This window comes from Centroberyx affinis, unplaced genomic scaffold (genome assembly GCF_046629955.1).
Source record: "Centroberyx affinis isolate AG114_WGS23_722 - 3 ecotype Tasmania unplaced genomic scaffold, CSIRO-AGI_Caff_v1 ptg000591l_1, whole genome shotgun sequence".
NCBI classification, from domain to species: Eukaryota; Metazoa; Chordata; class Actinopteri; order Beryciformes; family Berycidae; genus Centroberyx; species Centroberyx affinis.
The window spans coordinates 9,084-35,208 of NW_027279231.1; the positions used below are offsets into that span (position 1 = coordinate 9,084).

Sequence of the window (26,125 nt, forward strand, 5' to 3'; positions counted from 1 at the left end):
GACAAGTCAGCCAACAAATTAAGTGTAATCGTTTGTATTTTGTTTAGGCATATTCAACGTCGCTTTGTTTGGGGTCCTTCCTGGCAGCTCGGCGCCAGTCGCCCCGTTGTTAGCAGCAGAGCTAAACTAGTAGTGTAGTAATATTTAAGTGAAATCAAGTTATTCAGAAACGTTGGATCCACAGTCGTCCAGCAATGAATCTGGAATTGCTCGGTAATCAATAATTCATTTTCATTATGCTATCTATACGTAGGACTCTTCATACATCCGCATTTGCTTGATATGAATATAAGTTAGCCTAGCATGGAAATGGAAACTGACATGAGCTAAAATCAAACTAACTAACTTGTGATCATTACACTGTTAGCTGTGTCCTTTTTAAAGTTTCACCTTAAAATCCCCCATAATTTATCACCTAAACTCTGGATATTTGCTATTATTTGAAGTTTTGAAATGGCAACACACGAATTCGTAGCCCCTTTCTCCCATACGGAGAGACCGTCACGCCAAGCTTATTTAAAAAAAAAAACTCGCAGTTTAATGTTCCCTTCTTTACTGGCAAAAGTACATACCTGGTAGAGCATGACTTTAACAGCATTTTGGAGTTCTTTGGTTTCACTGGTAATATCGGCATGCGAACAACCCACCAAGCAGCTCTTATTTCAGTAAAATACTAGCTTTAAGTACGGATTCGGCTGTTATCCCCATAATCTTCCTCCACCAAAATACACCGAGGTGGCCGGTAACGAGTAGTGTGGACCAATTCTAAAAGTTGAAATCTTACTGAAATCAACTGCTAAACTACTCAATCCAAGCTGCTTGTTGTATTATTTGTGTTGTGTTTATCAGATGATACTAACGAGTAGCAAAAGATTTTCTCTCATGTTCTCCCGGGTATGTATTTTTTTGATGACGAGCAAGGCAACATTAAATGTCCAGATTTTTAAATGCAGTTTGGCCTACCGTTCTTTCCATACAAAAAATTGTATGTATTGGGACTATGTAGCCTAACCTAGCGTTAGTTTTGTCAGTAATTGAATCGTTTCTTAATAGTCTTTGAGTAAACACTGATTTTAAGCCAGCTCTGAGAGATAGTAAATTAGACAACAGTAAGTATCTTAGCATATGATCTAGAGATTTTCTGATCACATTTGCTCAATTGTTTCCCCCCCCAGAATCGTTCGGGCAGAACTATCCAGAGGTAAGCCACCAACTTGTATTGTGCACCTGAACTTGGTAGTATTACTGGTTAATATTGCTTAATACAAATCATCCTCAACCTTCTCTTCGTTCTGGGTGGGACATATGATACGTTTCATTAGTCGTTTCAACCTGCTGCTGTTGACTTCCCCTCGGGGGAATCCTTGGATGTATTAAAGGGGGAATCCCCACTGCCATCTTAAGTGCCATTGCATTACTCTGGTAACTCAAGTGAACTTTCTGAGATTGACACTTTGAGGGCCGAGGGAGCGAGTCATCAATGATGTAGGCCCAATCCCAATTTCCACCCTATGGACTAAGCACTGAGCCCTCACGGATTTAAAGCTACATTAAGTGATTTCTTCTGACCACTAGAGGGTGACAGAAACCGCAAAACAACGTTTACTCGCTCGCTTCATTGATTCGCCATTACTTGGGCCGAATTTGACAACAAGCTTTAGGAAAATGGTGAAAACAACAACACAGCTGGCCCGCTTGTGTGGCTATTTGTTTATATCATTACGTCTCATGGAAATCTCCACGTAGCACACGTTAGTTTCATTTGCCATCTGGTTGCCTTGGTTGTGTCGGGTTCATGTATCCTGCCTTCTGCTACCTTGATCGACCGCAATCGCTACATTACAACTATACACAGTACAACTCCATACTACGATTATGTTACTTGATTTGTGTTTAGTCTAGTCCGTTAGCATTTTCCATTAGCTACAGCTCGTAGCCTCAGAATAGTAAAATGTTGGATAGGCTATATTCATAACAACAGCGATCCCCCATGCATCTGTTAACCCGAATTCTCACAATAACAAACTACTTCATAGTACAATGCTGTCATGAGGAATAATATAGAAACTAGTGGTTGATCTACAGTTATCTATAGCAGAACTTTCTTTACATATTCCAGCTGTATGGAGGGAAATATCGCAAACGTCGCTAAGGCGTCACAAAGACGTTTGTGACGGTGTCTTTTTTTGGCACTACCACTAGGAGTCGCCAAAATCAACAATTTTCCAGTTCTACACATAGGGGCTTTAAGGGCAAGTGCGTTCTGTTTCAAATATTCTATTCCCCCTCAGACCCTGCCCTGGCCACTTGCGTGACTATGTACGGTGCTACATATTACCAAGTGCCGAGGGGAAGTGAAGGAGGGCACGTTAAATAACTAATGAAACGCAGGGATCTTTGTCTGACCCTGGCTTTCACACCTTTGTCTGCAATGCATCTCTGCTATATGTCAGCATAAAGTGATGTTCTTTATTCATGATGAAAAGTCTCTAGCTGTGATTTAAACTTTATGTGTGTGATTTGGTAGGAGGCGGATGGCACTCTGGACTGTATCAGCATGGCCCTCACCTGCACCTTCAACCGCTGGGGTACCCTGCTGGCTGTGGGCTGCAATGACGGGCGCATTGTCATCTGGGACTTCCTCACACGGGGCATCGCTAAAATCATCAGTGCACACATCCACCCTGTTTGCTCTTTATGGTGAGATATACGGTATCTCTGTCCAGGGTTCTATGCTTTTGAATGCAGCCTTATGGTTGCACAAGTTTACACCTGTCAGACCCTCTGGATCAGTGGGTCATGTTTTCTGTGTGTTTGTGTAGGGGTACATTAGCTAATATTCCAGCTTTTTTTCCACCAAGAAGTGCCTTAAATCAGCAGTATGAGAGCATTTTGGATTTCTCAAAAATAACCAGGGGGTTGTTGAAGAAGACTGATATCCAATTTGCAAAATATGACGACGAAAAGTCTGCCAATGGGTCTGCCATCCATCCTTGCATGATCAAGTCAAGGTAATAAAAGAATGTACTGGTTTAGCTTGGTGGCAAGTTGCTTAATGAAATGTGAAACTGAGAGGGGATTAAATACAGAGTTGTCACTGACAATCAACAAAGTAGCGGTGACTAAAGAGATAACATCAACAACGCAGGATCGGGACGGAGTATTACAGCGTCCATCAATTACTTTGCATTTTAAAAAGCTCACCAAAACAGCTGTAATTTAGTCCACATCCAAGTGTTTCTTCTTATCAAGGTGTCTTCGAGTCATTGTGAGACTGTGAGATGGTTTCCAGGTATAGGTAAGGTGTTTAAGACTAACCTATTACACTAAGTCCAATCCAGTATTTTCTGGTTTTCAGAAAGCAGTTACTGGAGTATTATTTCTATTTCAAATGGTAGTTATCGTGAATTCTATAAGGAAAAAACATTCTTTTGTCCACCGTTTTTAACGATGACAGTTGACAGTCGTGCTATCCACTGAAACCAAATGACCCAGGTAGCCTTATCATGTTACATGATTGCCTTGCAGACATCAAGTGTTGGATGGCTCATAACATGCTGCAACTTAAAGGATACGGCTGGTCTTATTAAATACTTTTCTTATTGTCAACAAATCCTATAAAAATAACAAAATCAACAATGCGTTTGCTCTACTCTCATTACTTTCTGACTTCCACATACCGTTTTTAGGCTTCAAACCGGAAGTCATTGGCTCCAATTGTAAGCTAAACACCTTTAAATACAGCTCACAAAAACATAGTTTCAATTTAAAAAACTGTTACTATGAAAAGTCAGGCTATTTTAGTTATTACCAATTCAAATTCAAATGGGAACAAATTCTTCATTATGACGGGGACTATTTTCAGTGCTACGGAACTACATTCCTGAGATCGAAAACGTGTTTACAGTCGGCTTATTAAGTTGTTTCAGGAAAAAGTAGGATGGCCCAGTGCATCGCAATGATGAAATATGCTGCCCAGAGCAACGGCATGGCTCTTTGATGTGTTTTTAATAGTTTTTTAATACGATGGACATCTATGGCTACTGAGACATGGCTTTATTGGGCATCGGCTACATGGACGAGACTGATTAGCAAAACAAATTCATTGCTGATTTTAGTTATTTTCATAGGATTTGTTGACGGTAAGAAATGCATTAAAAAACACCAGCCTTATCCTTTAAAGACAGTAAATCACAGGTATTCATATTTGGTAAATCAACATATCTTGACTCAATTTGCAGTAGTCTTGACAATCGGTCGACAAATTTCAGGCCCCATGCCAGACACCTGGGTGTTTTCTGTGACCTAGGTTTTGAACTGCAGGTTAGCTATAATTTGTTGTTCCTTGTAAAGTCTTTTGTGTTGAAATCACTATATAAAGTTTACTTAACCCAACGCTAACACACACATACAGTTGGTCATGGGATGTTGCTTATAAGGTTTGTGTTTTTGTACAGCTGGAGTCGAGACGGCCACAAGCTGGTGAGTGCATCAACAGACAACATAGTTTCCCAGTGGGATGTCCTGACTGGAGACTGTGACCAGAGGTTCCGCTTCCCCTCGCCCATCTTAAAGCTGCAGTACCACCCTAGAGACCTGTGAGTGACCTGATACGCTCTCTCTATGCATGTTATATCTGATGTGTGAGCATTCATACAGAAGCCCAATCAGGTGTCAAAAGAATGATGTACTAACCCACAAATGGTGAGTATAGAGGACATCAGGCTATGCCGTCATAAGTCTACAGGACCATCAGACAGCAGCATCATTCACTAGTTATCTAATCTAAATTTTACATTAATGACAATGAATACAGCTAAAATTGCTTCCACTACACTTTACCTACACTTGGGTTTATCCCTAATTCCCAACATTACTCAGTAATGTCTAAACTGGCTATTGATTTCAACAAGAAATATAGCCTCATGTGGCAATGAACGAGGTCCAAGCATAATGTGCTAAATTGTCCAAAGATGAGAAACCTTACTATTCATGTGAGCTTGCAGAGAATACTGCCCTAATGTGACCAAGTGTCTCAAGACTTGGCAAGTCTCCTATCCTTGGACACAGTGACATTCATTTTATGGGAATATAAGCACCTTTTCACACTCATTAGCACTAACACAGTCACAGTTCACAAAGCCTATGTCCATGTCATTGAAGAACCTAAGGTAGAATAGAAGTGATTTTTGTTGGACCGTGGGATTTGGACTCACGACCCACAACACCATGCTGTGTTTCTCACATTATCACTTTACGAGTTGAACTTAAGATATTATGATTAGTTGACCATACTATTAATGGTATTATTGCAAGCTTGCAGAGAATAGTGGCATCATGTGACTAAGTGTCTCGAGACTTGGCAGTAAGGCTAACTTGGACGCAGTGCCGTTCATTTTATGGGAATATAGGCACCTTTTCATGATCATTAGCATTACAATGACATAGAACTCATGTGGATGTAAAATCACAAACATTGGAAGTTCACAAAGTGACACTTCGACTATTTGAGCACCTCAGTTATTATGGAAGTGAATAACATCAGGTTGTGCTGCACCAACTGGGGTTTGAACTAATGACCCTTAAGGGCAGTTTATAGTAGAGCGATTTAAGATCGTCGCCACCGGCAATGATCATATTTTATGGTCAGTTGCAACGCCATGTTGTTTACTTCTAGAGACGGGCGATCTGTCATCATTGCGATGGTTGTTGCGCCCATCGCTGAGACTTAAATTGGATTGAACTTTGACCCCATCGCTGGCTCAGTTGTCATGACAACATTATGGAATGTTTTTATCCTAATGTCAGTTAATTCTCTGAGCTCAAACTAAACAAGTAATCAACAGTACTGGAAGACCTTACATTTGTAGAAAAAGTAATAAACACAATAAATAAGTAGCCTAATAAACGGGCAGAGTACAAGGATGGAATTAAAACTGCAAATTCCTGGGCAGCAGGACCGCCAACGATGGTATATCATAGCTGTTTAGCCTGGATAATCATCGCTAGCTAATGTTAGTTTGCAGACAGATTGAAACAATTTAATTTGAAATGTTTGAATCAAGCATGAACATAATAAAAGATAAGCTTCTCTGTCCAACCCATGCGAAAATATCAGCTCCCCAAATCATGTAAACCTGAGTGCAAAAAACGCCAATAGATGGGAGTATGTGCACACAGCTACTCCCGTTCCTGTCTAGTAAAAGCCAAAAGCCCATTCAACAACACAGAGTAGACTGTAGACTAAAACATACCGAGTAGACAATCTATACCATACTATTTCTCTAGACCAGAATAAAAAAATGAAACTTGAATGAAACTAATTATTTAAAAAGAAAGAGGGGAAAAGAACATTGGAAAAGCTGTTACATAATAACATGTTATTGTAGTAGGCTATTCTGCAGACTGGTGATAGTCCCAGTCATATTTACAAACTGTATTACTATTTTCCTTTCAAATGGTTAAATTATCAATTAGTGCAATTAAAAAAAGAAAATCACATTACATGGCGTTATTAAAAGCAGACTGCAGTAGCTGGTTGGAGGCGTATAGGCTCCGACTCGCTTTCAGATCGGACACAACAATAAACTTCACAACCGGGGAATATTTGCATTACTTTGAACTGATGGAAGAAAAGGGTAAGAACATGTTAGCTGTGCATCGTTTACCGAAAGCACCTGCCAATGTGTTGTGAGCGCTATCCGCTGTTTATTTTTTAGACCAGACATGATCAATCAAGTACTCGGTGATGATTTCTATTAGTGATAACATTGGCAGAAGTCATAAAGGCTGTGAAGTTTTTAAGTGAGTAACTTGAAAGCACTCGACTGAGTTATTTTTAATTTAAAGACTAACTCAGTAACTCAGTTGCTATTTAGAACTATAGTAACAATGTAAAGTAACTAGATGATGAAAGCAAAGGACTGAACCTCCGATGCGTTCTATAAGCGCTCTAGTGTTTTAGTGTTTTTATGAGCGACAGCGTCCAAAATCAAAGTTGAGCGATGATGGAATGTTGGTGACTTTGTAGCGATTGTTATCGGATGATCATCAATCGCTGTACTATAAACTGCCCTTTACCAAAGGTAGTTCACATACACACTGAGCCACTGAGGCAGTTAAACCAGTCTTGTGTTTCTCACAGTATGACTGTACGAGTGCTTGGCTTTAAAGGCTCTGGAAACCCACACAGATGTTTTCAATTCTTTTGGCTGATTAGACCTCTCTCAGGTTGAAGTTAGGTGGAGCTATACTGGGAATTTGCTGAGGTCAGCAAACTCCCTCTACTAATAAGAATCATAAAGACATAAGTTGTCCCACCCTAACAGGTGCAACAAAACCAACAGGAGGGTCGCAGAGATGTCAGTCAAGGACATCTGTACACGCCCAGACAGTCCTGAGAAAATGTCTAATCAGCAAATTAATTGAAAACACTACATTAATTGAAAACAACAGCCTTTAAAGCTGATGCATTTTAGAGAACTTTGATGGTCTTAATGTCCAAGATTATCTTTTGCCACTGTTATCATGGAATCTGCTTTAACAAAGGAGGCAGTGGAAAAACTTTACAATTAAATTGAACTAATTTTGTCAAAATGGTAGCCTGCAATATAATTATTAATTAACTACTAACTCATTTGCATTTGCAAACACAGGAAAGTGCTGATAACATGATTTGAACCCACAATCTTGTGTACTGCAGACCTGTGTCTTAACCGCTAGGCCACTGGTGTTAGTGTTGTGCAGTGGGGACACAAGACAAAGACCAGTGTTGAAAGTCAACTGAATGGGACTAAGCCAGTGTGTTGTGGCCATTTAAAGTTAGAATATTGCTATAGCGTCAACTATAGGTACAATACCACCAAATGTTGCATGCTACCCCAGAGTTGACCCGTGCACATATGTACCAAATTTGTTTAAGGTAGGCCAACAACTTCCTGACTTATGGCAATATTGGTATATTAGGCCTCGCCTACAAATTTTGAAAGCCAATTCTAGCAGAACTCTATGGAATATCAAAAATCTTTTGACAACTTTTATGCAGGACAGTCCAGCTGTGTGCCAAATTTGGTGAAGATTGGACAAAATTTGTAGGAGAACAAGCGAAAAAACAGTTTTGGACAAAATTCAAAATGTAGAGTAAACTTTATTGTCCCCGAGGGGAAATTTGTCTTGGGCACAGTGCTACAATCCGTTGCTTCACATAAAAAGCAAAAATGGCAGAAAATCTAGTCAGATGGAAATGGAATTTTGTTTGTACGATGTATGGTTCAGAAGTTATAGGCTAAAATGTAAAGTTGCTTTTTATAACGCCACCATGAGGCCAATTGACTTGGTTTTTATTGCCTGAGTAGTGGCTGAGACTTTGGACCTATCTGCCAAGTTTGGTTGCTGTAGATCTTGTGGTTTCTGAGCTCCAGATACCTTTAGGGCAGAAGAATAATAATCCGACTGAAAACAATAGGGTTCCAGCACTTCATGCTTGGACCCCTAATAACAGGCTAATGGGATGGCTGATACTACTGGCTTGGAACAGCCTGCTCAGCAGTTCAGAAACCGAACAGTATCAACAGTTATAGGCTACAAGGACGGCTGAATCTGTTGGCTTGAGACAGCCTGCTCACCAGATCAGAAACCAAATTCTAAATACAAGCCAGCATATCAACATTCATTCAGGCATGGTGTTGGCCAGCTAAGGTTGGGCAGAGATTGGCAAATGGCAATAGATTTGTGGAAAAAGGTGATAATCCCACAGCAAATAGTGAGCACTAATTTATGGCCAGACTAGGTGTTGTGGTCAGAGACACAGTGATTGGTGTATTTTCTTGACCTTACAGTGCCATGGGAGGACACAGTAGATGAGGTATATGATGCCTATCGCTGTTCTCTGTTGCTTCCTTAATACTGATTTAGGCTGATAAGGCAGGTGGATTTATGCATAAAGATCTTGCCTACTGCAACCTTAATGACATGACTTTGGTAGAAACATTTGCAGCAGAAGAAAAAAATTTTCCTGCTAAAATGCTAGTTAGTGAAGTTCATAGGTAGAGCAGCTATTGCTAAAAAGTGGAGCTAAATGCACATGTGGTTTGCAAGGCCTAACCTATCTAATAAGCTGTTTTTGAGAGTGTCAATAAGCTGTTTAACCAGTGTAAAAATGAGAAGCCTTTATCATGATGATTGAGGATTGTTACACAATGGTCAATGCATAATATTATCAATAATAGACCAATACTGGGCAGCATGACTGACTGTAAATTGAGTAGTACTTGGATCAATACTTGAATCGGCTGATAAACTTAACAGGACTGAAAACTGTACCAATGCACCTCTAATAAATGTTTTTTTCCATTTCTGTATTTGGAGAATTTGAAGCCCTTTCCATTGACATTGTGTTGTGTTTTAGGGATAAGGTTCTGGTATGTCCCATGAAGTCGGCTCCGGTCCTGTTGACGCTATCAGACTCCAAGCATGTTGTCCTGCCCGTGGATGACGATTCAGACCTGAATGTGGTGGCGGCCTTTGACAGGCGGGGCGAGTACATCTACACCGGCAACGCCAAGGGAAAGGTCAGGCTAGTCTGTGCTGGTGTCTGTTTTGTGTCAGTGTTGTCCCTATCGTTGTTGTAGCTAGACCCCAATAAACTATGGTTCAAACACAAGGTCACCAACCTCTCAAAGGCACTAGTTGTTTACCAGTGAGTTTAGCAATTTAGTTTAACTATTTATTTTACAAAAAGAAGGGAAAACATGAGATTCCAAATTGTAAATCAACACCTAACGGGTCAAGGGTCAGGCCAAATGGAACAAAAGGAACGGGAAATGCCTGGGCCAACTGTGCAATGGGGCATCAGAGCTAGAGCTTCCCACTTAAGAACCCAAAAGGTAATGGTAAACTAAACCCAACCAAATAAAAACTATGAAACAGTACTACTGGTACCTAGCTAACAAAAATTTTCATACTACTAAGATTTATCACTCTTTTGTGGATTTGTTAGGGACACGCTGCCAAGACATCATTGAAAATGGGCCATTCTGAACAAATATTCATTGGATGTAATGGAAATGTCCATTTCGGTTCTGTCAAGTTGGAAACTGTCTTATAAAAAAGAGGGTTTCTTTTCTACCTACGTGTTCTGTCAAATTACCACCTGACAAACTGGTGAGAAGACCAATACCATTGCTGTATAATCTTGAACAGGTCTGATGAACTTTGGCAATCCAGTTTCATCAGGCCAGAGGTTGTTGTGATTAATGGCTTTTGAGTGTGTGCCACAAGTCAAACCAACATTTCAGGACCATGAACAGTGTCAGAAGTGGTACCTCCCATAGCTGTGGGCAATGGGGTGGTTAGGCTCACTATGAGAGAGGGCCGATGCATCAGGATCCAAGTTGGCCTGGTTACACGCGCGTCCACCATGCTTTCTTTGTGCTCATAATTCCAAGTCCTTAGAATTGTTCACGTTCAGTTCACGTTTTCTGTTTCTTTTGAACATGAATTGTTTGAAGCTCCCTGATAAAGGCCAACGCCGAAACTCATTGGAGTGTGTTAAGTGTTTTTAAATGTCCTTAGATGAGCCCATGAAATAATTTTTTTCCCCCACATTTTTCAATGAAGAGTGCCTTGGACTTTTGTTCCATTCAGTTGCATACTCCAAACCAAAGAGCACCTTTTTTGGAAGTTTTTTTGACACTGTGCAGCATTTTTGAAGCACTCTCTGTTTTTCTTCTTTGTTCCTTAGAATTGTAATTGAATACAAAATGATGATTGAAATGCAAGGTAACTCTCAATTGTTTCATTGAAATCCACAGCTCTGTTGGTCATGTCTCTCTCTGTTGTTGTAGATCCTGGTGTTGAGCACCAACAGCCAGGAGCTGGTGGCATCTTTCAGAGTGACCACTGGCACCAGCAACACCACTGCCATCAAGTCCATCGAATTTGCGCGCAAGGGCAGGTGAGAGGAACAGGAGGCACTTTCTGTCTGCACACCTGGGGCACGTTCAATCTGAAAACGGTGTGCACCATTTTGCTACGGTTTCCGGGTTGAACGTCATGTTTCCTCGAAACGGTGTGAAACGGTGTGAAACGGTGTGAAACGGTGTGCAACGGGCTTGGAGGTACGTTGTCTCTCGTTTGGTGGGTGTGTCAGAGGTGTTACCCAATCAGCAGCGACGTGTATATAAACCCCGCCGTATTAAAAAGGCAGTGCGCACAGACATATTTGACATATGAGATATATTTGTATCTTTTGCTATTGTATGTACCATTGTGGAGTGACACTTTCATAAACTTTTCTACTCCACTCTACTCCTCTAAATATATAATGGTAAATATTACAATATCATATCACAACAACAGTAATCAGCAATAATGATAGGCCTAATACTCATAATAAAATAATTAGCTCATATAGATCGTAACACAGTCTCGAAGGTAAGAAGTGGATTATCCTTCACCTGAAATGTTTGCCTTGTCATCCTGAAATGCAAATGAGGCAAATGTTGGATCACTATAATTAGGAACCACAGTTTCCACAAACCCCTTCACTCCATTGGGATGTTCTCTGCTATTCTGGACGGCAAGGGCAGTGACTGTAACATCGAGTGTATTTTGTAGTATTAAACACGTATTTAAACCGATTTCATCAGGCTCCGAAAATTCTTCGAAAAAAGAACGCAAAGAATGGCCTTCTCAGCTGCCATAGTTGCAACGCTTGCGTAACACAACAGGGTGCTCAACGCACCACCGTTTCAGTTTAAATAAACGTTTTGCTATGTTTTGTCAGGGCTGAACGCAGGGCAGGTCAAACCAGTACTCTCTGGACTGCACTTGTACCATACATAAGGCGCATATTGTCTTTTTATTAAAAGTGGGATCTGGTCCAGTCACTGTTGTCTACAGTACTGTGCAAAAGTCGGAGACCACCCTTTCGTTTATTTCATCTCCAGTTAATCGATCATTCAGTACAGATTATTTTTTTGGTGCCAAACAATAATGCAGGAAACATATTTAACAGAAAATTACACAAAAGCCTCCAACACTAACTATATCAAATCTATCAGTATTTAATTTGTCCGCTCTTTATTTTTGTGCACCACCTTGCATCCTTCAAATCCCAAAAGCATCACTGACATTGTTAGCACACTTTCCCTTCAGAAGCAGCACTAACATTCAGACAAACTACCCAAACACATCTTAGCTGCCTTGCACATTTCTTTCTCATGTGCATCTAAAATGGCTAAAGGCAATATTTCTAGATATAGCATAATTCACTTGCATAAGGAAGGTGCAAGTCAAAGGAAAATAAGTGAAAAACAGCAGTTTCCAAAACTGGAGTTCAAAAATATATTGCAAGATATAGAGAAAATGGAACTCCGAACAACCATGCAAGACCTGGTAGAGCAGCGAAACGCTCACCATCAGATAGACAGTACTAAAATCTTAAGCTAAATATAAGCTACAGCTCATCTTTGAGAGTCTTTGAGAGTTTTTCAGATCTTGCTTCAGATCTGAAAAAGTCTCCCGAAAAGAATGGAAACTGTAATAAAGGCAAAGGGTGGACACACTAAATGCTGAAAAAATTGATTTTTATATTTAGTTGTGGAGCCTTTTATGTAATTATGTGTTAAATATATGTTTCCTGCATTTTTTTCTGACACTGAAAAATAAAAAACTTGCACTTAATGGCCGTTTTGACTGGAAATTAAATAAACGAAAGGGTGGTCTCTGACTTTTGCACAGTACTGTACATCTGATAATGATGGGTATGATGCAGTTTGAATGATTGCATATTTATTGTAGGACTGATCAATATGTACACGATTAACACAAAAGTATGCATGAATGATGATAATCCTAAGTATTAATGGAACGTTTAAATGTCCATGGTCTGACTTCTGTTTCAGAGGCTTTTTCACACTCACAAGAATACGAGTACTTGTTATTTATTGGATGTAGTCAAATTTATAGATGTTGAATATTGGCACTGTATTATATTATTACATAGCCATATTGCACATGTTATTATATTACATAGCTATATTATTACATAGCTATATTATTACATAGCGTCAGTCCAAAGATATCAGTATCAGCCTTCAAAGATCATATCATTTATATTATTTTGGACTTATTGTGGACAGTTCAGTTGGCTCTTTGGTGCCAAATAACAAGTATAAATAATATAAATATCTTCCTGTGATTATACAGGAAGATAACTGAAATGGTTTTATAATATTTCAAAACACGATTTGTGTGATTATATTAGCTCAGATACAATACATAGTCCCGTGTTCATAAAAGGCAAGGCAAGTTTATTTATATAGCACATTTCATACACATTGGCAATTCAAAGTGCTGTACATAAATGAAAGAAAAATATAGACATAAAAAGTGAAAAACTTTTAACTTTTTACTAAAAAGTGAAAAAATGGCAAAATCTGCAGCGTAATACTTTGAGGTGATTCATAAAGTTACCACGGCGGTGGCTACTGCTGCGAATGCGGCTACGCTGTTAGCCAGACTAACTATCAGAACTTTTTTAAAGCAAGAAGAAGCCAAATCGACATCATCCTTTTCACGATGCCTACGTTTGCTTATCGTTTGCCTTCTGGGTTTGATTTTCCGACCAAATGGCAAATGAATGCAATGCTGTTTGGCGGGATGTTTATTGTGATGGATTACTTATCTCAAGTAAGTTTCATGTCTCTGCAAGTTGATTTTGTACCTTACTGAAATGAAAAGAAACAAATGGCTCCCTGGAATGTAGGAAAAATGCATTTAAACACCTAAACCTAGTATGGTATGCTATAGAAAATCATCAGTCAAAAATGTACGGTCCTTTAACCCTGCCAGTGAGTTTTATGAATAACCCCCAAAGATCTTTGGCAAACTATTTTGGGGAGTGCAATTAAACAAAATTTCAGTGACTTTTTATTTTGTAAGCAGCACTCTTCCCTTGCTTTTTCCCCCTCTCTAATTTTCCATCTTCTCTGTCCACCTCTCCTGTCATCTATGTAGTTGTTTCCTCATAAACACAGCAGACCGGATCATCAGAGTGTATGATGGCAGGGAGATCCTGACCTGTGGCCGAGACGGTGAGCCTGAACCAATGCAGAAACTCCAGGACCTGGTCAACAGGTAGACCAACGCATTACACACTACGGTTACACCCATATATGACTTTGGCCTTTTATTAAAAATCTAAAAAGGTCTAACCCTGAATCCAGTCAGTGTCAATTCTGGTATGATGGATATGATGCAGTTTGATTACATATTTATTGTAGAATTGATCAATACTATACAGGTTGTCTATGGGAAGCCCATAACCCAAACTGATTCTAATGAGACATTTTTATCAGATTCCACACGATTGTGCGGAAGAATCCTAACACTCACACTCTGTGCAAAATACATCAAGCATGGCTTCCTCATTCTAATCTCTTTCTGATAATTTCCTCCAACCACTTCTCCTGTCCAGGACGCCGTGGAAGCGCTGCTGTTTCTCTGGGGATGGGGAGTACATTGTGGCCGGTTCAGCCAGGCAGCATGCCCTCTACATTTGGGAGAAGAGCATTGGCAACCTTGTGAAGATCCTGCATGGAACCAGAGGAGAGCTGCTGCTGGACGTCGCTGTAAGGACACTACATCTTCAACCTCCTCTTCTTTTACTCTCCTTCCTCTTACTCCTTTTTATTCCTTACCCTTTATTATAACTATTTAAGATCAGTTGAAACTTTATTGATCCCCATGGGGAAACATGACAAGGAAACATGAATGAAATTATGCCCAATATGAAAATATACTTAAAAAAAACCCCATATATTCAGTATGAAATGAGTAAAAAATGCAAAAAATTTCAAGATACAGGGTGGACAAAATAATTGAAACATCTAACAGTATATGAATGTCAAGTATCTAATAACGAGTAGGGTCGCCCCTTTGCCTTCAGGAATACATCACCCAAAAATTAAAATTCTATCATTATCTACCAGAGCTGGAGACTTGAGAGTTGAGACTTGGACTCGACTTACTTGCGACTTGACTGCTTCAAGACTCGAGACTTGAAAGCAAGGACTTGATCAGATTTAAACTGGTAAAACCCCGGAGCAATTGCTTATTCAAAAACAGGCTTATAAATGCTTCTCTTTATTGCTTTACACGCAGTTCTACCTTTTGTTTTGGAGTAACCTTGAAAACTGGCTGGGCTGCCCAAACTGGTGGATGCGGATAGCTGATAGCCTATAGGCTGCCTAATGCTGAACCAACCCAACGCTGGTGACGGTTAAGGAATGAAAAAAACAATAAATCACTTCGGTGTAAATGTTTCCATATCGGCCTAAAGGTTGTCTAACAGCCTTAAAGCATAAACACGCCATCAAGGCTACAGCCGCTCTCCAGCTGGCAGCGGGATGTAAGGGGTGAACAACTCAGAGAAATTAGAGAGATTGTGTGGCTGAGTTCATAAAATAAAAAAAAATAAATAAATGTATATGAATAGAGTTAAATAAAACCAGTAGCTTACATTTATTTCTATGGCTTTGATGTCTTCTTTATGTTAAGAATGCACAGCAGCCGCCAGCATACAAATTCATTTTTTATATGCCAATTCCTGGTTTTCGTTATAGAGATGTTTTTCGTTTTTATAAATATTAAAGATTATTACTGATGTCTTTTCATCTTTATATTGCACCTGCAATTATAAGAAAACTTGTATACATGGCCTCCACCCAGTTACACTACAATGGTCAGTCTAGAAAGAAAGTCAACTTACTCAACACGTTCCGTTAAGTCAGGTTAAACAATCTGAGTGCAGTAGTAGGCCTAATTGTGTTTTACTTACTTTTCTCTTAACAAAGAAAACCCACTTTTGAAACCTCTTCCACTCCAGATCCACTCCAGTAGTAGGCCAAGTAGTCCATTTTGTCCGACAATGTCAGATAGGAAATAATTGCAATATTTGTGTGAAGAATTCCCTGTAAGTCTCATTTTTCCACGGTCGTCACACTCTCCTCCCTTGTCCTTCCCAATTGCGCAATCCTTATTGCAGCTTGGATACGCGGGCACGCGCACACACCCAGGAGATCGCTGTGAATGAAGAGGTTGTCGCGTCTTGACAGCCTCGATTGAATCTGGATCTTCGGTTTAACAATTATTGATTGTCTTTTTGCGTTCTTTCCAGTGTAAATTGAGTCATACATTCATTTGCAATAGGAAATACTGTCAGATCAATGTCTGCTAAATCCTATACAGCCGACGCACAGACTATGCTCAGGATACTATGCTGCATAGTATCCTGGCGCTCGGCCAAATTCATACGCCACGTCATCATTCATTCAGTTTGTTTATCATATGGGACATTCACTATCAAAACCACATATGCCATCAATCACCAAGCATGCCAATCATATCCCAAGCTGGCCTTGTGTTTGATGTGTTCTGAACTGAAGTGAGTGGGCATCAAATTAACCAGCAAAATTAAAGTTGTAAAATAAAATCCCTCAAACTGCAAGGGATGGTAGCATTAGAACCCAGCTGGAAAAATAATCTGCTCACTCCATCTCTGTACATGGGATCATTGCTATCATGATGTTATCCACTAATTTCATATTCAAGAATAGAATAAAAAATGCTTTGAAAGGGAAACTTTAAAAACACAAGAACTAGTCCCATGTCATTGTAATGGGCATGGTCAGCATTCACAGACCTGAAAGACTTGCATCTTGACTTGCAATTATGAAGACTTAAGTAAGACTTGACTTGCGACTTGCCCTGAAAGACTTGTGACTTGACTTGGACTTGCTTCAAATTACTTGAGACTTGACTTGGACTTGCACCAAAAGACTTAAAAACAGCTCTGTTATCTACTCACCCCCATGCCAGTTGAAACACGGGTGAAGTTTCTTAGTCCATATAACACTCCTGGAGATTCCCAATACAACTCCGTAGCAGCCTTCTCCAAAACAACTGAAGTCTTTGAGGACTGACCGAAATGAAATTGTATCCATTTTTTAATGCAAATTGAGTCTTCCTCCATTGTATTCAGCTTTCACATTTATTTAGTATTTAGCTTTCGCGCACTGTTGCACATACAAATCTTGCGCGGCCACGGTGGCCTCGCCAGGTTTGGTAATGTGGAAGCTAAATGATGTGAAATTGGCCAGTCATTCAAATTTGCATGTGTTTCTTATAAATACAATAAAATATAGTAATATAATGCTTCTATGAGTGAAATTGCTTCACAAGCAAATATTCATGACGGGGCCATGGTTCATTAAGTGATTTTCCCCATGTTAACCACCTGACTTAGCAGCTTCAGTTTTCTCAGTAGAATAGTTAATTCATTAATTAATTTGTAAAACTTTTGGTCGTTATCATTTACAAATGTATTAAAACAAAAGTCATCAAAATACACAAGTCATATTGCATTACATACCAATATAATAATAGCAATACATGTTAATAAAAAATACATCATATATTTAGGGCGTCCTGGTGGCTCAGTGGTCTAAGGCACGTACCATGTAAACTACTTAAATTACACTTATAATCTAATAAAGGCAAAAAATAAATAATAAAAAACTAATATTTTATAATAATAATAGTATTAATAATAACAACATACATTCATTGTGTAGAATAATATTATGTATGTAATATAATATAGTCAGTATACTGTATATGTTATGGTTTATGTGGAAAAACAGTGTGTTGTGTGTGTGTGTAGTAATTGCACTGTGTTAAACAAGGCTCAGACGCATGTGCATGCTAGTCAATTGAGAGGGGAAAACTTAATAGATTCCAAATCTTTCATGCAAAAACAGCTCTGCTTCCTCAAAAAATATATTTTTTGTCAGCATATTTTGTCATTGCCGTTGCAAACACACATTGGTCAGTCTAGTTGTCACTGAAATATTCACTGGCAAAAAAAATATCACACAGATTAGCTACTGTAGTTGCAAAGCCATAGCTACCTAATACCAGTTGCCTTCCAGAAGAACAGTCTTGTGCATTGGGGAAAATAACTGGCTTCCTTACACAAGTTTATTCCAGTCCCAGTATTCAGTTTGGATTATGGCTGTTTCACATAGTCTCTTCTGTGTTTTCTCTCTGCAGTTTGCAGAGTAATAGGATTTGGGTGTGTGTGGTATATGTTTAGAAAGTATATAAGACAGATTGTTAGACACTTCCTTCCAGAAACTTTGGTAGCACTCCCACATCATATGAATGCAGGTGCTAAACCTGCTGGTTTAGCTTTATGAATGAGCCCCTTTGTTCCTTAATTCCTTTACTTATCTGACCTTTGACCTCTCTACAGTGGCATCCTGTCCGTCCGATCATCGCATCCATATCCAGTGGAGTGGTGTCCATCTGGGCCCAGAACCAAGTGGTAAGTGGTTAGCTGTAGTAAAGGGTGGATGTACACTTACGAGCAGTTTCACAGAGATGGATTATTAAAATGTTTTTTCAGTGTACATTACAGTTGCCTGTAATTTCCATAAATAATAAAGTAATGTATATCCAAAACAGATGTACTGGCCAGAAAGTGAGTTTTGAAAGCCAGAAATCCAACCAAATACATTATGGACATTTAAGTTCAGTTCACTGAACTCAATTTTTACATAGTGTGCAAATTGATAGGGGTGTAACGGTACATAAACTCGCGGTTCGGTGTGCACCTCGGTTCTGGGGTCACAGTTCGGTATGTTTTTCGGTACAGCAGAAAGAAAATGTAATTGATGTCCACTTTAGTCTCTGTTCTGTATGTATTCTGCACAGTGTAATACATGCAGCATTTATAGTTAAACATATGGCACATATTATGGCATTTTTGATTATTATTATGACATCAAACATTAATGTGGCTGCTCACTTATTGAATTTGATGATTAAATACAAAACTGGAAGTGTGTTTGGTATTTGCACATGAATAAACATATCAGAATAAAAATACTACTACTACTACTACTACTATTACTACTACTACTACTACTACTGCTACTACTACTACTACTACTACTACTACTACTACTACTACTACTACTACTACTACTACTACTACTACTACTACTACTACTACTACTACTACTAATAATAATAATAATAATAATAATAATTTGATGATTAAATACAAAGTAATTGGTCCTGTACTGAACGGTTCAAAACAAATACATGCACCGTTGCACCCCTGCAAATTAAGCATATTTATTGCACACAGGGATTATTGCACCTTCACAAAAGTGTTTTCTAGTACCCACACACAGTGAGTCCCTAACACCCCTAACAGTTGAGCTAATATAACTGTTACTGCTGTGGTGTGAATGTGGGGTTGTCTGTAGGAAAACTGGAGTGCCTTTGCTCCAGACTTCAAAGAGCTGGATGAGAATGTGGAGTACGAGGAGCGAGAGTCCGAGTTCGACATTGAAGATGAGGACAAGAGTGAACCCGAGCAGACAGGTAGGCAACACACGCACACATCTATATAATATATGTATACACATACACACACATTTGACTGATAGGGGGTTTTAAAGGCCAAAGCTGATATTTGTTTTGGATTGTAGCTGCCGATAGCTGATATATGATGTGATATGTGATGATATTCAATATCTTCATTATCTTGTCAGCGTGGAAAAGCCTCTGAAACAGCATTTGAACCACGGAACACTAAAACTAAAAGCAGAATTATCATTATTATTATTATTATTGTTATTGTTATTATTATTATTATTATTATTGTTGTTGTTGTTGTTGTTTCTGTTCATCAAATCAGATTCGACCAGATCACATTGTAATAAAAGGATAATATTGGCTCTGTATATCAGTCTAACCCTAGGACACAGACACACAAACACAGTGTCATATACATTTGAGCTTCCACTAATGCATCTCATGTAAACATGAGGCAAATGTCTGAAGCCGGCTGGTGATTGACATTTGGTTTTAGTGGACCATCACCTGTACTGCTGTCTAGATTGGATGTATTACTCTGTTTTTCTAAGGGAGTTGTGTATGTGTTGCAGGTGCGGATGCTGCAGAGGATGAAGAGGTGGACGTCACCACTGTTGACCCCATAGTTGCTTTTTGCAGCAGGTGAGAGATCACAGTACAGCTGATCACATTAATGAACACAATTTCCCTCTCCTATTTCTATGTAATTATGGATTTATGTAATTATGGATTTTTCCAGACCTATTCCATGTTGTCCTGATCATCCCTGTATCATATCAAGACAGTTATTTCATAACAGTAATAAGTGAAAACTAGCTTAGTGTTAGTCCCATGCTTGCCTAGTGCTTGTGGTGGCACTATAATTACCAGACAAAAATACAAATTTGGAAAGGCCATAACTCCTACACTGCAAGTCCGATTGGCATGAACTATCAAACTAGCTAAACACTTCACAAGCAGTTTGAGTTATAGAGAAATGTGAAAAGGAAAAATCTATCTTTCAACGCAACTGCAGTAAAATCCTTGGGCAGGTTGTTCCACAGTATAGGGGCCCTAATGGAGTCCCCTTTCAGTCTTTTTAACAAAACAAATTAATGTTAATATGAGCTTTGGAGAGGGAGAAAGTGGCCAAAATACGGTTTAAGGATCATTAGGTGGTCTATAAAGGTTACTACCACAGGCATTTCAGACATGGCAGTTCAACAAGGACCTCATGAAAATACTACTAGCTTTAACATTCTTACAGAGCATAAGAACAAGCGAAGTGAAAGGATCCAAAAGACATTGCATAAAATGAAAATATTTCATAAAATGAATCGATAATAATGAATCGAAAACAAGGGCTAAGAATTGCCTCAGAAGCAAGTTTATAAAAATGGCTTTTAAAAAGTGATTTGAAAGACGAAACTGATCTATTTAGTCTACGCTCCTTGGGCAGGTTGTTCAACAGTATAGGGGCCCTAATGGAGAACAATCAGTCCCCTTCTTTTTAACAAAACAAATTCATGTCTATGAGCTTTGGAGAGGGAGAAAGTGGCCAAAATACGGTTTAAGTAAGTGTCCATAAGATAGAAAAGTTGAACAATTGAGAAGTCTAGCTGTGTGTATCTCCTATAGTGATGAGGAGCTGGAGGACTATAAGGCCCTGCTGTACCTGCCCATCGCCCCAGAGGTTGAGGACCCAGAGGAAAACCCCTTTGGTCCCCCGCCGGATGCCTCCACCCAGGCTGCTCCCCCAGATGATGGCTCGGCCAGCGGAGACAAGAAGCAGAGGCAGCCCTCCACCGATGGAGGCCCGGCCAAGAAGAAGGCCCGCACTACCACTATCGAACTGCAGGGGGTGCCCAGTGACGGTGGGATAAGATAACACAATAATAATGAAACAATAAACTTTGTTTATGTAGCATTTACCTGAAATCAGACTTTACAAAGTGCATTACAGGAAGACATTAAAAACAAGAAAAGTAAAATGTATAATGTGGAGATAAAATAGGAAACACAATCAAGAGAAAATTGGTTTAAAGAAGAGTAATTACGTAAAATGAAAGAACATTCTGGCAAATTCGTCATGTATATAATTCTCCAAACAGCTTGAATTTTAACGGACCGGCCCATTTATGCGCCGGGGAAGTGCTGTTAACAAAATAGCGACTGCTTACCTTCTATATGTTCTAAAAATCCACAGACAACAGGAATCGTGGTAGTGCCAGTATCCTAATCACGGCAAGCGTCCAGCGAATACAAAAATGCGCTAACTCGGTTAAACGTGAAGGAACGTTCATTGTTGTTGATTCTGAAACAGTCCAACCTGCCCACCACGCTGATGATGAGTGTTGTTGCAATGACCGCTGAATGATAGCATTGGACCAGAAATGACACATAGACCCTTTAAGGAGCTGCTAATACCCTTAAAATCATTTAATTAGTACGGCGTTCAGTGGAGAGTTTTAGGGCTGGTTGCTCAGACACAGACAAAAACTTTACACCAATGGAGATCTCCAGTGAAAATGAAATCTTATTCTAGTACTAGGCTTAATCCATGTCTGAGCAATCAGCCCTTATTTCGCCTAAATGGTCTAAATGTTTCAGAGGCTCTTTCACCCTTACAATAACACAATACAAGAGTACTTGGAATTTGTTGCAAATTGTCAAATTTAAAGACATTGAATTTTGGCACAAAATATCACTTATAGACAGCTTCATTCCAGTAGTGGCCTTCAAAACCCATATCAGAGGAACCCATTGCATACATTCACAACAGTCATCAGCTAAAACCTAGGTCAGACTGCCAGACTATTCAAGTGTTGCCCAATGAGGCCAGTTCAGACTGATCAACCAGTCTCGAGTAAATGCTTGCTGCCCCATCGGGAAACTGTTCCCACCAGGTGATGAGGGATCACACACTACCTGATTTTGTCATTCAAAGACATTTTCCCATTCATCCAGAACAGTTCACTGTATACAATTACAAAGTTTGTGTTGTATCGTTTCTTGCTTAATAGTACAGAAACTACATTTTACATTTACATTACAAATGTATATTGAAGTGACATGATCACTAGGATAACATTGATGAAGAATTTTGTATGAGGCGTCTTTCGCTTTAAGGATAATTCCTGTTATTTTCAACCTGGGCCTTAATGTCCTAATTGTTGCCATCATGGCGGTTGATTGTGTTGAAAATGTCATCACTTACTTCACTGTAGAGCTTTACATACCTCCAGGTCGCCGGGAGTGCTGTTGTCCAATACACAAACACAGGGCAAGGCGGTAACCTTCAACAGTTGAATCAAAAAAGCAATTAAAATACGTTCTTTCAACACAACACGCAGTGCTTCCGGCGACCCGGAGGCATGTAAAGCTCTACAGTGACGAAATTTTCAACACAATCAATCATGATGGCAAAAACTAGGAAAATAAGGCCCAGGTTGAAAGTAACCAGAATTATCCTTTAATTGTGTTTTTTACATGAGTTTTACATTTTACATGAGATTTATTCCTACAAATAAAACGTATCAAGAGTGGGGAGTTGGGAATCTTAATGACAAACTATCTACATGAGTGGGTGTTCTAGTTCAGTGGTTCTCCACATGGGGTCCGGGGACCACCAGGGGTCCTTGAGGGGGTTCCAGGGGGTCCCCAGCAAATCGACTATTATTCACTATTATTCCATTTACAAGAAGTTAACACAATTAGAGAATGTAGAAGAATGATGTTTCGATCATAGTTTCTCTGTTATCTCTCTATCTACAATACAGATAGTCATGGGATTCTGGACAAAATCATATCTGACAATACAAATATTCTCAGATTTGGGTCCAAGAGACAAAATCTCATCAAATGGGGGTCCGTGGCTGTAATGTGGACTAAATTAGGGTCCTTGATATGAAAAAGGTTGAGAATCACTGTTCTAGTTCATTCTCTTTTTCTTCCCTCTTGGCCTAAACTCCCATTGGCTGTTGTCAGGTGTTAAAATCATCTAGTGTGACCTAATATTGAGCTACACATGTTCCCCCTCTGCTCCCTGACCATTGACCCTCGGCCCATTCGTTCCTCTCTTCTCAGAGGTGCACCCCCTGCTGGGCGTGAAGGGCGATGGCAAGTCCAAGAAGAAGACGGCAGGCCGGCCCAAAGGCTCCAAAGGTAAAGACAAAGACTTCCCCTTCAAGCCCAAGCCCTACCGGGGCGAGCGGCCCTCCTACCCCCTGGAAGCCCTGGGCAGCAGTGGGCCAGGAGGAGGAGGAGGAGGAGGAGGAGGGATGAAGGGCAGGGCGGAGGGGGGCCTGGCCACAGGTAAGCATGCCACCGCCCATGCTGCTAAATCTGGGAGCCACACTAGGCCTGCTGCCCTGCTAGCTCTGACTGACACTTCGCCACCCACCTATGTCCAAACCACCCCTCCCCTGACACCCCCACCCCAAGCACACTGACAGAGATCCACCAAGCCTCAGAGCTACAGTCTGGATATCAGGGAACAGACTCAGTCCAGGAGTCTGGCTAAACTCATATAGGCAGATATTGGCCTTTTTATTAAACTGGATCTAGTCCAGTCTGCTGATGATGAATATGAATGCAGTGTGACTGATTACAGTCACACTGCATCATACAGTACATTTGATCAATATTACACTGGTTGTCTATGGGAAGCCCTTAACCAGAACTGATTCTAATGAGACATTTTGATCAGATTTCACATTTTCACAAGCATTAATGTTATGTTATTATTATTAGTAGTATCGTTATATTTTCACCCTGACAAGAATAAAATACTGGGGGAAACATTGAACACTTGGACTTTTTTGAAAATTCTTGGCATGAAAATGGTTATTGCATACCAGAATGAAATATCGGCTATCTGCAGCATCATAAATCCAAAAAATATGGGTATAGACTTTCAAAAAACATATGGGTGGAACAAATGACAACATAGCTGGTTTTCCTCCTCTTGCAGCCAGCAGTAATGTGGGAGTTGCTGTGTTTAAATCAACTTCTCTTAATGCTCAGCCCAGTGAGTACATGATTTCATTCATTCCAGACTGTGGCTTTATGACTTGTGCTAAGCTCAGCCTCACTCTACCTAAATTGCTATGATTTGTAGTTTGGGACATATTTTGGCTGTGGTTGGTGGATAAATGTTGAAAAAGTGGCTAATGTTGGGATGGTGCAGCTTGTTTCCCTGCGGGCTAGCTGGCTAGTTTCCATCTACTTCCTGCTTGGCCTTTGACCCTCCTGCTCCCACTCCCGCCTCGCTCCCTGGGCTTGTTATGTTACCTGGGTGTGTGTTTAGCTATCTGCAGGTATGCTCTTCTGTTATGTTCTCTGTTTAATGTTTTTTTGTTTGTGTGTGTGTGTGTGTGTGTGTGTGTGTGTGTGTGTGTGTGTGTGTGTGTGTGTGTGTGTGTGTGTGTGTGTGTGTGTGTGTGTGTTTGCGTGTGTGTCAGAGAGAGATTCGGGGTGACAGTGTATGTTTATGTAGTCAATGTCTGTGATTCACTGTGCTTTTGACATTCCCATTGTACCAAGTCATCCTGCTGACAGTGTCTGAAATATACTGTTTGGCTCACCTGCCAAGAATAATTTTTACTGATCAAAATTATGAATATACATTTTTCAGCTGCCAATCAGCAGCCTGTTTGATTCAGAGCCATTGGTTTGCTTTGATTCGATTGGCTTATGGTCAGGGAGTGTGTAGATGTAATTTCATATCAGCCTATAATGCATTGTTATCCATCAGGATTTTGACAGTTGACAGAGAAACCTATTTTTAATGATATCATCTTTTCATGGTAACAGTTAGCGATTTTTAAAATTGAAACTATATCTTTGTGAGCTGTATTTAAAGGTTTTTAGCTTAAAATTGGAGCCAATGTCTTCCGGTTTGAAGGCTAAAAAGGGTACGTGGGAAGTCGGAAAGTAATGGGAGGAGAGCAAACGCATTGTTGATTTTGTTATTTTCATAGGATTTGTTGACTGTAAGAAATGCATTAAAAAACACCAGCGTTATGCTTTAACTCTCCAGGCAGCCTGGTTTCACAGTCATACAAACAGCACGATATTGGAGGGATGGACTGATCATTACCACCACCTACTGTTCTGGAGGAGAACCAACAGGTGCAAAAAAGTCATTAAGCCCGTCATCATGTAAAGACTATTACTGACCACCCTGGGATTCCTCTTCCAACCAAAACACCATCGACCAGTTACCAACAGAACCTGCTACATGCCAACTGATGACGACGACATGGGCGACATGTTTTATCTTGTTTTTCATGTACACAGTGACTGACAGAGGCGGAAAACAGGGGGAGTGAAGCAGCCATGGCATTACAATATAGATTACATTCCCTCTGTCCTCTCTGGCTTCTCTGTCTCGTTCTCTGTAGGATTTGTGAGATATAGAATACAAATGTGGCCGCTGTCAGTGTGCTTTTGAACAATTGATGGCTATGTGTAGTATTTTTTGTTTTCTTTTTATACATATTAAACCATTCTGTTTTCTGAGCAACATGCAACTGTGTGATTTTGTTTATCCAGCCTGAAGTGATTTGTCCTGTGAAAGATGATACAAACTCTGCATTCTGATCATTTAAAATCCTACCAGTGTTAAATTCTTTCCAGTACAGTCAAAAAGAATGGAATGCCATAGTGTGGTGTATGGTCAGACCAATATATTGAT

General features: G+C 39.8%; 1 protein-coding gene across 4 annotated transcripts; it reads left to right on the plus strand.

Moving 5' to 3' along the window:
* rbbp5 (retinoblastoma binding protein 5) lies at nucleotides 1-26,125 on the plus strand. 4 transcript variants are annotated; one of them, XM_071518526.1, is made up of 15 exons: nucleotides 1-213; nucleotides 1,176-1,201; nucleotides 2,528-2,700; nucleotides 4,458-4,598; nucleotides 9,407-9,569; nucleotides 10,845-10,954; nucleotides 14,020-14,139; nucleotides 14,480-14,633; nucleotides 18,317-18,388; nucleotides 19,338-19,455; nucleotides 20,022-20,091; nucleotides 21,067-21,302; nucleotides 23,515-23,592; nucleotides 24,401-24,457; nucleotides 25,469-26,125. In XM_071518526.1, the coding sequence occupies exons 1-15, from the start codon at nucleotides 195-197 to the stop codon at nucleotides 25,519-25,521; spliced, it is 1,590 nt and encodes a 529-aa protein (XP_071374627.1). In that variant the 5' UTR covers nucleotides 1-194; the 3' UTR covers nucleotides 25,522-26,125. The 4 variants fall into 4 exon arrangements, with proteins under 4 accessions (XP_071374627.1, XP_071374628.1, XP_071374625.1 ...); XM_071518527.1 differs by lacking the exon at nucleotides 24,401-24,457; XM_071518524.1 differs by lacking the exon at nucleotides 24,401-24,457 and having other exon boundaries at nucleotides 2-213; nucleotides 23,515-23,742.